Source organism: Anopheles ziemanni, chromosome 2, assembly GCF_943734765.1.
Source record: "Anopheles ziemanni chromosome 2, idAnoZiCoDA_A2_x.2, whole genome shotgun sequence".
NCBI lineage: Eukaryota > Metazoa > Arthropoda > Insecta > Diptera > Culicidae > Anopheles > Anopheles ziemanni.
In genome coordinates this window covers 28,629,521-28,647,296 of record NC_080705.1, presented here as the reverse complement: position 1 = coordinate 28,647,296, position 17,776 = coordinate 28,629,521, and the positions used below count along the sequence as shown (strand labels likewise).

General features: G+C 43.2%; 1 protein-coding gene across 1 annotated transcript in view; it reads right to left on the bottom strand.

The window, feature by feature from the left end:
• LOC131282195 (neural-cadherin-like) overlaps window positions 1-17,413 on the bottom strand; it is a 97,343-nt gene extending 79,930 nt beyond the window's left edge. The window contains exon 1 of the mRNA XM_058311604.1: window positions 17,362-17,413. Within this exon, the coding sequence (XP_058167587.1) occupies window positions 17,362-17,413 (52 nt within the window). The remainder of the gene's footprint in view (window positions 1-17,361) is intronic.
• Window positions 17,414-17,776: the final 363 nt, after the last annotated feature.

The window sequence follows — 17,776 nt, the reverse complement described above, 5'->3', positions numbered from 1 at the left end:
TGTCCTGGATTTATGATAGGATTATGCTCCGGTAAGCTAATGCCTGTAAGCACCTGGATAATTTTTATAAATCGCTATCGATTCGTTTGCGGAAGGTTTCCGAGGTTTAGGTGAAAAACGATTTTCGGAGCAAATAAAGTTGTGTTCATGTTTACGGAAGTCCCTACCGGTTGGGCTTCCCCAGCTTTTCTCGGGAAAAGGCTTAGCCCGAATGCGCGTGAACATGAATCAAGTTAATGGTGTATTTTAGGCTAGTTTTTCCCCAGTCTTGTATTAGTGAACGTAAGGTTTTGTTCGGAGTACCAATATCCCTCCAGTACATGTAGTCTTACTATCACTCAGTCGAAGTTGAGCCCTTGCCACGTTTTCATTTGTACGCAACGGAAACAGTTCGTACGCATTGCTTCGAGTGTGGAGCAAGTCAAGAAGGGATGAGGATTAAAGATTAGGGTGGTTTTCGTGCATCTTTTCTGTGGACACCCTCGAGAGGGTGGTTGTTACGCATCGACAAATCACCTAGCCAAGAAATCTTATTGAGGCTGAACAAGAAATATCTCTAACCCACATCGCAAAGGTGATGAAAAAGTAGGAAAAGTTTTTCCATTGTTTAACAGGGGCAAAATAGCTGAAGCCACATTTGGCTTTTTTGGCCTCTTGCTTGCTTGCAAGGTTCACGGCACGTACCGTTCGGTGGTTTATTGCCTTCTTAGCAACTTTCAAGCTTTGCGACAGCGATTAGCAAAGTTTACGAGCTGGCGAGGAAAGTTTTTGGAAAGATACGGATCTCGGGTGGCGATGTTTTCGACTGAAAGTAGCTCCTGGTATCGCTGCGTAGGTAGCATAGTTGGTAATGCTTCAACGTACGTATCGTGTTTCTAACGCAAACTACGTATAATGTTCATTCAGCAGGTGACCATTTCCTCGTAATGATGATACTTATGGGCAGCGGGCATACGATGATGATGTAGGCGGCGCTGGACAGCCATAGGATATCCGTGCGACCTACGGGCTAACGTAAGTCCATTGGGAGGAATTGACTTTCATCAAATTTCGTTGTTAAAGCAGACTATTCGCTTCTTGATAAGTTGATCTTTTTCTCGAACTTTATTGCATGCTAATCAAATGTCTGTAACACGCATTGCTGGCACTCTGTTATGTTATTCACCATAAGTTCGTGCCCGTTTGCAATCAGAACCTTCTCCAAGGACCTTCCTGAGACTTTATCAACTGAAGGTTTTTATTGTGTTTGAACACGAGTATGATACGACGTGGAGTCAATTTCATCATTTGCGTGGCATAAAGAGCACGCTGTTGAATCTACTAGGATACTATGAACAACAAACTTTTGCACATCTGTACGCGGCAAAAATGGAAAGGCTGTAGCTTACTGGAGGGTTCTTATGACCTTCTAAGAAAAAGATGCCTACGTAGAGTCCGCGACTCGTAGAAGCCAAAAACAGGGACGAGGGTTTAAATAATAAGGGTTCAAAAAGGCCTACTCGGAAAAGCTCTTGGCCAAAACAGGAGTCAGGTAAGGTTATGATGAAAATATTTGGTACTCAACTTACATCCAGACTGTACAGGAGGCCACGTCAAGAATGGTGTTGAACATCAAATGCAATTTTAGCAGCACATCTCCTTAACTGGGAAGTTCCATCTCGAACGAAAATTAGGAAGAAAATACGAGTAAAAATTCTTCCAGCAACAAAACCACACACACACACACGCAAGTATTCTTGACACTGGTAGTCATTTCGGTGGGCAAACAAGGCATTTTCAGTTTCATTTGCCTGCGCTGTGAACACATTTGTCACGGTGTACGTGCGCCATCGTTGTCATGCATACAAATGGCGGAAAATGTCGCTGTGTGCTTTCCTTTGTGATTGTGCATCTATACGTAGACAGTGCTACAAATGAAGCAAGCCAACAACATGGCGGTAACTTTGGGCGTATGCTCACGTTGAGAGTTAGGCTTAAGCGAGCGTCTCTTTTTGAGCCACAAAACTCTTTCCAAAGTAGATTCCAAAGGCAAAAGGAATCTACAAAACTCCCACCGTTGGTGTTCCACTCCCCTTTTTTTATTTTCACAGGCTGCTTTGGGATACCTACTAACGGCTGTTACAAATTTGATTTGCACTCGTCAACTAGGTAGCTAGCGAGAGAGTAAATCACCTTTGGAAGCAAAAACAAAACCCGAAAAGGACACATCCCAACCGCTCGTCGGTTTTTGGGAGTCGGAGCCTGAATGCATGGCAATAGCCAACAACTAAAGTGCAACATCATGTACAGAAATTTATCCCCGTTCCACAGCTTTGCACGAGTCACGTGCCAGCAGGGAAGTGTTCGAGCGAAATATTGGCAATTTCACTTTTTCCGGAAAAACACAGGGTGCTGATCGTTTTACATTCATCTAGGCTATCAAGGAAGGTTTTCGAAACCCTCTAGCAGAACTTGAGCAGCCAAAGAATAAAAAAACGAAAATAGTTGAAAATAAAGCTATAATACCCTCAAAGATATGTCTTTGGAAAACCATCCTTTTGGGGTGGATTGATTGACCGTCAATCTCCAAATTTAGCGAAAGGTACGGGAAACACTGTGCCATTTTCATTTCTCTAACGTTGAAGAGTAAAATTAAATGTAGTAAACAAGGGAAAGTTTGATACGACAAGTAGACTTAACGGGTAACACAAACAAAATCATGTGGTGATTTGCATCGTATGAAAGACGCCTTCGAAATAATTCCAGTATTGAGTTAGTGCTAACTCAATTTTTTATCCTGCTTTTCTCATAAAACTCTTCAAACCAAACTTTGCTCCTGCCAAACGCTGTTCGTTGATTTTGGAAGTTCTCTAATCGCTCGCTGATGCTCTGTAAGGTCTGTCCGGATGTCATCGCGTTACAAAACTCATCAAGAAATTTCACTCCTAGCTCGTCGCTGCCATCGAAGGAGCAAGGAAAACTTTTTAACCAATGGCCTAGAGAGGTAACGGACAAGACATTCACCGTTCCTTCATAGCGAGATAGCAGCGTGTCGTTGACGTCGTTGTCATCTTTGTACTTGTCAACCGAAGCCAATGTCCCGTGAGAAATGCGAAGAATTCAATTCACTAACATTCTTCAGCGATCAAAGCCCGCCTAGTGGTTGAAAACACAATGTTTATCTTGATCAGCAGCGTCTTTCTTTGAAAGAGATAAGTTGACATTGAAAAAATAGTAATAAACCTACCGCCATTGTTCAATCGCGTTTGAAGGGCTGGACACATCCTCGCTATTGACGAACAAGGAATTGAAGTAACCGAATTGCAAACTTTTCGGTAGAATCTTCCCGTTTAAAAGCTACACATTTTTCCGATGTCTCGACTGCCATTCTTCTTCGCAATGGAATCATTCTGTTATGTTTTATGAATTCCTTTTGCTTTTTCATCCACAATACACCACATTGGGTGCAAAAATCCCAAAACCACAGTCGAACGATGGCCGATGAACGCTTTTCAACCGAATATCTCACCGCAGAACCAGTTATCGACAGCATAACTCCCAGAATGGTAAGCACGGTGGCCATTGTTATCAAAAATTTATGCCGGTGTGACGTTGAACCAATAACGGAAGAAGGTGTTGGAAACGCTTCCGACATCCAATTCTTTTCATGCATTATTCAAAACCAATAGCCAGCCAACGCACCATCGTGTTGCACATCGAGCAAAGAAAAGTGAAAAAAAAATCGTCCGTAAACAAACCCCCTAAAGAACGCAACTTTTTATGCCCGCCACTACCGCCCCGTAAAAACCAGTCCAACGTAGCGAACAATGGTATTTTTATGGCATCGTTTGTTCTGGGGAAGCTTTGTGTTTGTCCCTCACTTCCCTCATGGGATCGAACAGAATCCAACAGACTCACCAGTTGTGGTGGTCTTGTATTATGGTTTGCACGAGTTGGAGTCCTTCACTTCTTGCGCGACCGATAGCGTGTACTGTAGGTAATGGATCCATGTGAATGTCCCAGATAGAGCGGAACGCTTGAGGGAAAAGCGTCCTCCGTAAAGGCACATCAGCGCACTTAACGCACGAATGGGACGGGTAGTGGTAAATATTTATGGCCAGTTGTCCGAACGCACTCTGCAAGGAGTGAAAACCGCAGGCATCAGCCCAGGCTGGGAGAGCCTCCGCCGAGAATTGCTGGCTGTGACATATCACTGCATCAGTGCACGGGGTGGTATAAAAACCACTCCGTTCAACGGCAACAGAAACTTAGTAGCCGAGATAGCAACAAAAACCGGCTGTTGGGTTCGATAAAGCTCAAGTTAAGGGGAGGAGAAAAAGAGTAGAACTAACATGTTGTTGCAAGGGACGGGAGAGATTTGAATACGGCAAACAATCGTTCCACTCTCGTCCCGGGGCCGATCGTTGGAGGCCACTCGGGTGTACGCGGAACTGTTCAAAACCCATAAATGGTGACATGATTATGCAGACACACCAGAGACACCACTCGAGGTCCCGGTGTAGACACGGCAGAGTCGAGTAAGTCTTTTCCAAGCTGCAGCCGAGCTGCTGCAAAACCTCGGACAACCGGTTTGGAGTGTGGCATCGTTTCGCAAAGTTTCCAATGTGTTGCCAACGGTAGGGAAAGTCACAACGCAACCGCCCGGGTGGGAAAAGTGAAATAAATATTTCATTAGAAACATCCCGACACCGATCTCTGCTGGCATTATCTGACTTTCACGTCTAGAAGCAACACAAGGGCATGGGTGTACCGATAAAAAAGGCTTCCCAAAACCCAACTTTACCACAAACTAACTAACACCCTTTTCCTCCACCAAATCGCTATCCTGCCGCAGCAGCTGCACATAGCTTGCAGGGATGACAGTGGAAAAACGACCACAACATGGAAAGGTATGATTTTCTGCAGTTTGCCATCGAGCATGGGTGGCTCGGATGGCTTTTGCAACGGGAGCTGTCAGAATTGTTTTATACTTAGGTGGTTGTTGAGCCGCAAGGTTTTACATGCTTGATGGGTGCGTGCATGTGGGTGTTTTGTTGGGGTACTTGGTGTTGATATCCATGCTTGGTGCGCATCTGTTTCGATACTCGTAGCTAGGAAGAATGTAGAAGTTTGCTCAACCGCAGCAGTTAAAACAATGTACGACACACGATCCACACACACACGTTGTGTGAGAATGCTGGAGTTATGTACTTTTACTGGCATTCCTCGTAACTTTACGAACATTGTTAAGGCCTGAGGAGTAACAAAACGATAAGTGAAAGTAATTAACGTAAATTTAACCTTTTTAGACGAACATTTGATTTTGAAAGAAAAAGTTACTGACCAGTATTTATTCACTGCTGGTCAGAATAATCGAACAATTAAATTTAAGCAATCTAGACGACTTGAAATAATCAAATAAGAAGGAATTAAAATGGTGACACTTATCTAATTAGAAATAAAATATGACTAAGCTGAGCTATGCTGTTTCCTTATGAGCTGCTGCTGATTCCATCACGATGCACGAGAAATCACTTTGCATGAGGCAGTAGAGACTATCCACCGACGGCATGACACCCGTGGCAAGGCAACCTGGCAATCCCACGGTGATTTGCATACTGCTGGTAACTTCTGTCGAGATGAAGCTGAACTTTTCGAAATAATCACCAACCGAATGTAGTCCCCGGAAGCTTCCTCCCCGTTATCTCTGGTCAACTCAATGTTGTACGCTGGGGCTCTATGGCTACCGATGGCAAACTGTCCCCATTGCGACGATGGTGGTCGGTGGAACATAAAGTGTCATAAGTTATGATTTTTAGAAGCCAAACTTCAGCTTCACACTCACAAGGGCCTTAGCAGCTGCCCTTAACGACGTGGGTATGCATCACCAGGCCCACAAGCATGTCTCCATGGCGGTGTGTTCCTGCGAAACTGGAGTTGGAAGTATTTTAAGGATGACACTAACTCTGTTACGGTAACCACATTCTATTGGATTTATGAAGTATGTGGTAGTTCCGAAAATGCTCGAGATAAGAACGACGATAAATTGCGTGTTCGTTCCTATACCATTATTCAACTTTGATTCAATAGTGCAATTGAGGAACGTTTTCGTAAATTGTCTAATTGAAACAAGCGAGATCTAGATTATCTGTTAGACATTAAAGTTGTAATTTTAAATCACTTTGATACTTGCTTATTTTTCCTATGCAGGATTTGGTAGATCCTTTTCGTCATAACTGGTTCAAAGCTTACCTGAAAAATGAGTGAAAAATAGAGAAAGATTATCAAACCCAGATCCATCAGTTCACGAATAAATGAAGAAATTAAATCATAAATTAGGTCAATTCACTCTCAAACCACTTGAATCGAATTATCTTATCGAATAACGAACACATCCGACACTCGCACCAAAGAAAGTGAATCGAGAAACTAGTTTATGGCTAGCTCTTTTCCCACTCCGGACATTCGCAGCTGCAAGCTTATGCAATTAAAATGCAAACGATGCACGAATTCAAAATGAGCTTAAACACTCACATGTAGAGGAACATCAAGTTCGCATCAGTCACCATCGGCGGCGGTTGGCAAATGCTTTGACCGTCCGTTGCAGTTTGAGATATTTTTTTGTTGAACTGGAATTGCCTCTGTGTGGAGAAAGCTTGATTTTGAGTCACGCTATCGAATTCACGCAACGAAGCTTTTGGAGATGGCTACGAAGAGCACCGATTGATGAGGCACTCCGGAAACGCCTTAAATTTCTCGAACGAGTCATTCATGGCCACCACCAACCAGCCAATGTCTACGAGAGGAAAAACCATCTGTCGGGCATTGCAAACGTGAAAACACAGTTTGACATTTCTCCTTAATGACATGAATGCAATTTGATAATCCAAAAAAGGTAGCCACAGTTGAAGAGGCCGAAAAACACGTGATCCATCGCAACGAAGCGTAATTACACTTTTGCAGACAAATGTGTCCCTAAGGAGGGAACTTCTCTCGCTTACCATCCTTGAGTGAAGCAATTTACGGGATGTAGTGAGTGACTGAAGGATTTTAATTTGATTCTTATCTCTTTTCCCGCATTTGGGTGGATGTGAACCTTCTGGCGTGAAATTGGTCTGGATAGAGATTGTTCAATTTGGCACAACTTTGCTTTGTTTTGCGGTTCACTCTTCACCGAAAAGAGATTGGTCTAGCCTGAGAGCCTCTTGAACGCTTTTCCAAATCTGGTACCTAATCAAACATCTATCGAACATCAACGTTAGAAGATGACGATAGTTTCTGGAGCGCTCCAGTCACGTCTCGCTCCAAAACCCAAGTCGGTGTTTATCTCCTTAACACACCCGCCGGCATAATAACGTAGGTTCAAATGATAACTTTACCACTTCCCTAGTGTCCCCTGCCCAGGAAACAGCCTGGGCTTGTGATGAGTTTACGTACTTAAAATGTCCAAGATAAGGAAGCTCAACATGAAACCAAAAATAATAAGAAGCGAAGGGAATTGAACGTAAACATATTGCCTCAAAATTGACGCTCAAGCATAATAAAACCACAAAAGAACCACTAAACCTCTGTCAGCGTCGTGCCGGGGTAAAATCGGCAAAATTAAATTAATGATCCATCCGACCGTAGGAAATCTCGTTGCTCAATTTGCCAATCCTTGTCAGCAGGCTTAGCAGTCGCATCGGTCGTCGGAAGCTTCTGGCACTACGTGACTGAAGTATCGAACGAGCCTTCATCCTGCTGGCTTTCTGGGCGCCTTCTATTCCACCCAAGGATGAATAAGGAGGGACTCTTGCGTCTTCAGTGTTGAATGACAGCTGCAATCACTTTGTGGGGCTTTTAAGTGGAAACCGCTCTTCATCCTCCAACGACGATGAGTGTGAGCGCAACGGATAGCACGTAAGGATTCAACCGAATGCGAGAACATGTAGCAGCCACACGTAACTCATTACCTCCCACGGAAGGAATATCGCGGAGTCAAGAGATGAGATCCTTCTCTCTTCAATCAGAGGCAAGTTTCAACAGGACAAGCTGTGAAATGCTCTTTCCACTCAACAACAAACCAAAACCATGAGCTATTCATGCAGTCATTAGACAAACCATCGATTATAGGCTCCGTGGCAGGCTACTTTACCTTGACTTTCCGCGAAATTCCCAAATACCAGAAGCATCTTGATTTTGATTGTTCGCCCAAGCATAATTAGAGAGAACTTCCAGGGAACGACAAGACATTTGATCCCATGAATGCAGCCCAAATCCAACATGAAGCCATCAGACAGTGTGCGGCTTTGTGATTCAATTTTGCGGAAGCTGATTACTGTAGCTTTCACTCGGTTGCGGTTTTTGTCGTCGCCTCGTTACGTCGTCTGAGGGGCAGGAGTGACGCAATGTTTTATTGCTTTACGAAACGATCATCTGCGGAAACATTGAAGGCATAAAAACACAAGGACGAATTCTTCTTTTGTGTTGCTTAGCGCTGGATTTGGTGATCCTAGAAAGACAACACTCAGCGGTGCTTTAATGTGTTTAAAGGCGAAGAGCGTTGATGAAATCAAATGTCAAGCCATTTGAAGAGGAAATAATCATCATACCATAGGCATAGTTATGTTTTTTTCACTTTTGATGGTTATCCGTTTGTCATAGCGGTATAGAACATTATGTTTTACCGCACGAGGTGATAATGGCTAATAAACGTACCCTAGGAATTAAAACCCCCTATTCACAAGTTTCGTTGTATGATCTTCCCATCATTGCTTGAACCCAACTTTAAGAAGAGCTTTAAAGCCTCATTCCCGATTTAGAAAATTCTAGTAGCGGGAGAATACGACAGACCTAGTTATCGCAAAAGTCAGCACCTTAAAGAAACGCAACGGTTGGTTTCTCACGTTTCGCTCCATTCAAACTGGAACGCTCGCCTTCTTTCCTCAATATCCTAACAGCGCCTATAGTGTCAGCGAGATGATGGAGTGATGTGACGGGGAACGATTCGCTTCTCGACGTTCTGGGATTTTACACATTTTCTTTCCAGGAACATCCAAGGTTGTTCACGTCGTTACAGCTGGTGGCATGTAACGTGTCCGTTGAACAACTCTCACGTCGAGGTGTTCGGATGTCGTGCTGTGTCTCCCAAGGGCGTTGTGTGTTTGCAATCGACAAGCGACAGCAACGATAAGCGTGACTTCTACCAATCGCTACACCAGTCGCAATCATTCACGCCCTTCGGGTGGTGAGTGGTTCGCTACTGTTTGCTCTATTTCTCTTCGACACGTACTCACACACAGGTTCTTATTTATATTTAATCATACTTCAGGTTAGTGAAAAGCATTGGTCTATGACAGCTTCACCTCAGCCATAAGCGTACGCAAAAGATGGAGGTGGAATTCTTAATGAAACGATTGTAATGAAAAATCTTCCATCATTCGTTACAACGCCAACGAGAGGAATTGAACCAGAACCGACCGGAGTATTTTGGATTTTCCTGCCACCGATCTAACATCTGGAACCTACGAGAGATGATAACTTCATCAATCTCTTCGTGGAACAGCGAAATCCACACTTTTGTATAGTCAAGCATACAGAACACACGGAGTAGAAAGATATTGAGGACATGTTTCGTTCCATTGAGATGAATGTTTTGCTGCAGGGTGTTTGTTGCCAGAGTTGTCTAGCTATTTGCCACTCGAAAAGACGCAGCGTTGTATCGATATCGGCTGGACAAATCAAAGCCCCCATACGTGGGGTGGAATTCTACGAAATCTTGTGTTTGATTCTGTTGAAAAGCCATTGGATTGTTTGATAGGGAGGATTGTTTGATAAGGATTACCGCGATGACAAGCTGTAGTCCCGGCAGGCTGTCAATCGTCAGCTCGGCGAAGCTTAAGTCATCGAATTGATGATTTGTGCACCTAAACGAAACGAACGTGTGAGGTATTTACATTTAAGTCTTTCGCGGTGCGAACGATTCTTAGAAATAACATGAAGATGGTTGGAGGTGGGTTGGATTAATTTTTTGAATAACAACTTTTTGAATGGCGATAAAATTTCTGAGTATTTGTTTTCACAACAACTGAATTTGTCTTCAGAAGTATTTAAACAACCAAGCAAAATATCACAAGTAAATCTTCCATATGTTGGTATCCAAAGTTGTGTGCTTTGCTCAAAAAGGCTCAAAGGAGGGAGGGAAACACAACACAAGCGAATCTTCGCTTTACTGTGAGAAAACTTAATATAAATAAGAAAATATAATAAAAAGTGAAGTGTCTAGATTGGACCGGTTATGATAAGAAGGGCCAAGCAAGGCACCATAGCATGTGTTGGTTCACAGGCTTCAAACGACCATATGGCGGCACACGCGCGTCTCTGCTTTGCGTAGGAATATTTTAGTCACGCTCCAAAACACTCACCCGGAAGGATGTGCTATTCAGGCTGCTGAATCTATCTTGCTTTCGCTTTGGCCCACGGTCGGGTGAGCGATGATTTATATTCCTCTTGCGAGAACTATAAGAATTTTTCCATTCTTGTTTATTCGTAGTTTGCTTTTTATTGCTACTCGCGTGCATTCCACTGGAAGCAAATAAATGGAAAAGTTTTCAAGCATTCAAGCGGCACAATGGATCCAGTTGGTCCAGTCCTGTGGCTGTGTGCGAAATCACTAGCGACAGTTTCCGATCCATAAATTTTAAACCCTCCATTGCATTCTAGAGGCCGAATGGAGCGTTACGTAGAATCTCGGCACGCAACGATCTACGAGGTCCATCCGGAAATGGAAAAGGCCCAGCAAAGCTGTACAATCCCGCACCACGAAACGCCGGAAGTTGGTAGCAGTAATGTTAAGACATGGTACGACGATAGACGTGGCGCTAATGGATGGCCATTTTGCATCGGAACGGGATAAGTAACGTAACAACGAACGTGGACGCTCGGATGTTTCTGCACGCAATAACTCTTTTCTCCCACTGGGCTTGAAGGCGGGTTGGATCCGAGATGGAGTGTTTCATTGGCTCGAGTGATTTTTTTTGATACCCGTTAAATGCTTGCTTTGGTTGTTTTCTCAAAGAGAAATGTTTCGAGGCGCTTAAGGAAATGCAATAGCACGAAGTTTGAGAATAAAATGGGACGTTCATGGACAAATGCTTATACTTTCATACAACGATTCATTCACGAAAATCTTGGATGTTTGGCGTTTGGTGCTTTTCGTAACCGAAAAAAAACACCATCGTTAGTAGTGAACAAATTAGAAAAACTTTAGAAGAAAAACAAAACAGCTAGTGCATCCAAAAATGAGTGGAAATTCTTACGAAAGTATTACGTTTATACAAAAAACGAGTGGGATTATGCCGACCATGCTCGATACCTCCGGGTTCTTTGGAATGTCACTAAAAGCTTTTTATCTTTCCCTGTATTACCTCGATGATGCAAAATATTGCCAAGGAATGCAAGTCGGTTGTTGGGAAATGAAGCAATATAAAGAGTGAATATAGAACATCCAACGAAGACAATGAAAACAATTTCCAAGAGAAAGAAAACGAGAAAGCGAGGTGTATATACAAAATTCCGGCATCGACGATACGGCGGAAATGAAAATAAACGACGTGTCGAATATTCGAACATTCCGGTACGGGGCGACCGTATGCCAAACGTGGCGAAAGCGATTCACTCTTGGTTCACGAAACTGGGATCAATTGCCCGTACGGATGCATAATGCATAGCAAATGAAGTTTCCCACTGTTGATGATGCCTACGGCGGATGTTAATGATGTTGGCGTTCGTGGCCTCGAGCGTTCCACGACTACAAAAAAAAACGAAGCTCATCAGTTCAAAGGAATGCTCATGGCTGTTTAATTTCTTGGAACAATTTTAACTCTAATATCGGTGGGTATGCGGTGGTATTTGGATTGAAGTTCCAATTATCCTGCGGGCTAGCGTTTTTACTGCTTAACCAATAAATTCGCGGTATAAAACAGAACATTCGTGGTATAAAAGAGTTCATTATACAATCGGTGAATTAATATCAAAGAAACAAAGAAAAGGTTAAACAACTAAAAAACCATTTTCCGATTATGTGACTCGCTCTTTGTGCTGATAAATACGCGTGAGGATGATGAAACGAACCGAATACCAACGAAACAGGATCGTTCTGTTACTTTGGGGAAATATTTTAGTTAAAGGCTTGGACGAGAATACGAGAACATTTTCCTCATATGAACCGTTAATGTTGTAAAGCACCTACAAAAGAAAAGGTTCGGCAAAATTCTCTTATCCAGATAGGCATTCCTCAGCACCGTTACGCACGAGCATGTGTGTGCATAAATAATTGTTTTGTGTGAATGGGAAGCTAGGTTTTTATCTATTAAAGTCCAACATTAAGCGCATTCGATCCAACCGACAGCTTATGGAATGTGGAAGAATACCGAAAGGCATTCCATTCTGATCAATGATGAGAATCTTATGCTTCTTATCGTTTGAAGTTTGATTATACTTAATTTTCACAAGGCATCTGCAATTTCTACGGACAGAGCATAACTTGTTGTTGTTGAGGATCTTTGATGGACATATATTTCCCATATCGCAGAACCTGTAAGGGGAATTACTGTATAACCCTTTAGAAAGGTAGTAATCGCTATACGATAGTTGTATTTGGTCTTTTAATATGATGGCCATATTGAAAGTTGATGTGAAAAATGTAAAAGAAATATTCAAATTAACATTAGCAACATCCTAATAAACATGAACCCTCCACTGGAAAATGGTGTTAGTCGAATCCCCACCCAAAACGAACTTCTTTTGGTTGGATTTTCTCCCCCTCTAAGGAGTTTTCTTCAAACGGCCATCCTCTTTCAGCTGATTTCATATTCTTTGAAGTAGGACTATTTACGCGTTTTTTTTCAGAGAACAACCGTCGGCGCTTCTGACGTTGGGTGATCTCTTGATAGAGTTTGTTCAAGACTTTTTCCGAACGACTAAGCACGTTGAAATGGGAATTTCCGCTACCCTTTTTTTTTGTTTTTCTTTTACGCTCAGTAAACGGAAAGCTTTCACCGCCGGGCAACCTTCAACATCGAAGATGAAGGTATATCCCGGCCGTCAGGGTAGGCCCTCATCATGAAGGGTTTCTATTTCACACCCTCAGGGGAGTAAAGAGAAAACGGAACGTACGCACCAACCTTCGTCCGTGTAATTTATTGGTTTGCCACGAACTAACTGAGCGACCTTGGTGCTACTGCAGGCCAAGGAGCAGCTCCACCAAGGGTGGCCGGCAATATTGTTGCACATTTTACTACCCTTCGGGTCCAAACCTTGACCAACACCATCCGGCAGTTGACGCTCGGTCGTTCTTTATACCTCGAACTTGTCAGTACCTCTGCTCATTCGAATGAAAAAAGCGACTCATGAAAGGAGAAGCGAAACAAACTTAGCATTAATACTTGTTCCGTTGAGGGTCGAGAGGGAATGCCAGTGCGTGTTTGGGATGGACCGGTGTTCTTTGCTCTGCAAAAAGCAGAGAGTATCTTTCACAGTCAACAGATCCAACGTCTTGACCATGCTTTAGGATGTTCGCGGTAGAGAACGAGAAAAACCAACACTGCTTTCAATTTCATTAGAAAAGTTTCACGCTAAATTTCTTCGCATCGAACACGTTGCGGGCATTCTCTGAGGGAAATCTACACCACCAAGGATGTCCTACTTTTAACGCTGCGGTGTGCGGTCGCCTTTTCCATCGCGTTTTCTGCGTGAGATGAAAAATAAGAAAAGCAATCAAGAAAAACCAATTATTTGCAAATGAAATCATTTTAATCTGTTTGCTTATTAACGGAGTCGTTGGTGTTGTTTTCTCAGTTTTGTGTTGCGTTCCGTTGCGTGCGTGCGTGTTAACGAAAAGCGTTTCACTGCTTTGTGGACTGTGTTCAACGGGCTGTGGCAACCAGCATCCCGCAGAAATCAAAGTTTACCGAAGAAAAAAGCCACCGTCTGGCTTGAAGATTAATATGGATGCTGATTCTTGGGATTTTTGTTCAACGGTACGCAGACAATGGAGTAGGCGTAGGCGATGGTTGGAAGTTGGATGAAATGTTTACGGTTCCGGTTTTTTCTTCTGCCGGTTGAATGAAGCAATTTGGATAATTGTTTTAATTATTCTCCGACCCAAAAGGCGGTAAGATCTTTTGTTAGCAATGCACAGGAAGGAGTTCTCGGAGCCCAAATAACTGACTGACCCTACCAACCGAGAGGTCAGGCTTCCCAAGAGTCAGGGACAAGTTTGTTTACGAGGTGTTTATTTTCTCCACCCATGCGGGAACATTAAATTTACATCACTAGGGTTTCCATTTCAGGTCGGTGTGGTGTTAGATTTTGACTAAAGGTGATTTAGGCGTCAAGACCTTGGTAAATTCTACGACGGACGATTGCGGTTTGCTTGAACAGTAATGAAGAAACGTAATAGCACCAGTATGAATCCCCACTGTATGCAGCTTTTATTTAGTTGTATTTGCACTTTGAAAAGTTTATGTCTTTTGGGACCAGACCCTCAGCCCTTCCAAATGGCCTTTGTACGGACACTTGCCGTGCTGACATGCTTGTGTTGATGAGGGTATGAAAGCGGAAATGTTTTATTGTCCGAATTCTCAAAATGTTCGAGCATCGATGAGAACGCTAAAGTGGATGGTTGGATTTATGCAAAGGATGATACCCGTGGGGGATCATTATGCACACGAGTGCTGAAAATTGTCCGAACGCTGGACAATCAATCATTTGGTAAATTGAGGCTTAGTAATGGAACTAAGAAGTGCTCCATTCCGAGCCCAGCAGATGCCTCCACGCGTTCAAGAATATCACCCATGTGGCATGTGAGGTAAGGAAAGAGGAATATTGCACATATGTGGTTTAGCCATTGTCAATAACAAACCAAGGATAACCGTGAGCCGGCAGGCTGCTCCACGGGTATTGATGGTTTTCCAAGAAAGACCATGCGCCTCCATTCGGTCACGAAGGACCAGGCGCCTCCATTGAACCAAACTCAACGGTCGCAGTGAAACAGCACTTTTGTTGCGAGATAATTCGGATATCTTTGTACTAGATTCAAACTACTCAACAGATCCCATCCGAGGCCTGTGACGCAAAGGTTGTCTCGATAGCGGGATTAGTGGAAAAAGGTATCCTTGACGTTCGGGAAACGATGAGTTGAATGCGTTACGGTCTGCTGACTCTGTCGGTTAAGAGCTCCGGATCGATTAAATCATCGAGAAAGTGCTTAAGAAGGTTGTTACAAAACCGACCAGGGACTATCTACGTTTTCCAACGATAAGTAGTTTTACAGAATATGGATTTATATTTTATAGTACATATTTTCACTTTCTGACATGTTCCCCAGTTCCAAAGCAAATTTCCGTGAGTTTGACAAATCCAAGAGAAAATATTTAGCTAGACATTTTTCGCGTACAAAAAAGTAAACCAAAAACATAGAATTATTTTGCCCAAACTCCTTGAATAGGGTGGAATACCCTGTAATCGTTTCCACGCCGTGGCTTATCGCGGTTGATAAAGCAATGCAAAAAGTGATTAGTCACTTTGTTCCGAGCATGACAAGACCAAACTACGAGAACTCAAAAAAATACTTCATGAAAAAAGGGAAGGAACACTCTCGCACGAGCTTGCCCCTTTCTTCTCACACCAATAAGCGCTATACTTTGCAGTTCGTCCAGCATTAGCACTTGAGATCGGAAGCTGATTATGTGCCAGCGGCTTTCACTTGGGGATCGACCGTTTGCATCTGGTTGTGGCAATATTTTTATTAACATTCCCTTTTTTTCCCGAGAGTCACTTCTGTGATGGGTGATTAATTATCCGTCTCGAGAAAACCTCAGGAAGCTCTTGTGTGTTTTCATGCTTTTATTAGTGAAAAGGAAAGCACAGGGCTTCTTCCCTGGAGGTCGGGTGTGCTTTGTTCTCATTTGGTGTTCTGTTATGATGGGGGTCGATTTCAGTATTTTTCTGTTTACGATGGTTGATGAACGGTTTCCGTTGCGGCACGGACCAATTCCCAGAACACTAGCAAGATTTGCTTATGGGCAAAAACCCGTTCTTAGCATTGCTCACCCAGCCATAACTTGAAAGGCCTCATGTGCTCACTGCCGTTACCACGAATGGCGCCCGTATTGCGAGTACCCCAAACAAAGGAAAAACTAATGAATTTTACCATCGTCAACCAGCATTCCGGGCTCAATACCGTCGTTTGTGTGAGCACATCAGAGTGACAACCGTGCCGTACGGATAACGAAGCCAATAAAAAAAATACATCGAATCAGACGCAACGATTGAGGGCAAAGTGGTAGAAAACTCAATAACACGAAAAGATTTATTGCACCAAAAAGTGAACGGCGACGGTTTGATTGTCGCCACCAGATTGTTGCATATTTATTCGTCTGCCTTCGATCAACCGCGCGGCCGAAGGTTACGGCCTGAATAATGGCTCGAATTTGCTTTCGTAATCAGTTTGGCGATTAGTTTGGACCCAATCGCAGCCGATAAGTGTCAACGGTTTTGGGTAACGCTTTGACGAATCCTTGGAATATCTGTTCTTACTTTTTCTCCGCAGACACAATTTGATTGGCACTTGCGTATGAATAAACCATGAAACGTTGAAAGACGCAATTGATGTTCATGCTGTTGTCGTCGGAAATGGCATTTGAGATGAATGAAAAAAATTCGTTGTTCGTGGTTCGATCCGTTTTCCCCCGTCGGGCAGAATTTCATTCGATCACAGCAACCGCCAGTCGTCAATGCAATGTGAGTGAAGCGAAGAACGCCATCAACTTTACAAATACTCCAACTCCATCGGGTGGAATTGAGGCAATTTTCTGCATCATCGATCCACGGGCGACGCCACAATGGATTCAAAAATATGTCTCTCGGAGCTACATCGTCCCGACGATGTGTCTCTAAAGGACCGTGAGGCGATCTACGGCTGTGACTGGAAGCGGTATCGGGTTATTGCTCAGATGGCAGTAACACCAAACACCGCTCGGCTTGGAGATTGTGAATATAAGTAGCCGCTTTTATTGAACATGCGCTGCTGGAAAATTGCGTGAATGTACAATTGAAGGATAATAATTTCTGTTTCTGTGATGTTTCAGCTTCCTGCTGTAGCTGTTCAGTCCCATACAATGGCTTCGGCGAATATCAATCAAGCCTAGTCGTAAGAAAACATCGTATACGACGGGAATACGCCAGATGTTTGCAGCCAGAGAGAATAAGCTTATTTTATTACATACGTTCCAAGAACTCGTCGATCTCTTGTCCACGAATCACATTTTACCTATATGCCTTTGATTGAATCTGCTGATTATCCCTCCTGTCTGCCTTAGCGATACGTTTACCCATGCTTACCTAAATAAGTGCTGTTTGTCAGAACCCAAAATATTTTCAGTGGATCCACCATACCGCCGATTAGTTGCAATATCACTAGTCAGAACCACAAGTCGTACTCAATGCACATCGTTCGAGCGGTGAACCATGCAAGCCAAACTGGACGACTGTCAGCCGGATTCAAAACCGGGTTCGGCGAAAGCTAACGAACGAACTCTAATTCACACGCGAAACTTGAATTATTACACTCATGCACACACCCACAGTAGCGCACAAGGGCAGTCACTTTGCTTCGTTTTTCTTCGACACGATTTTAACATCCACTCAATTTTACTATTAATCACTTTTCTTATCAACCAATCAAATGGTTTCTATAAACTTTCAATGCATATGTTTTATCTAAATATCTGGGGAAAGAAATTAATTGAAATGAAAA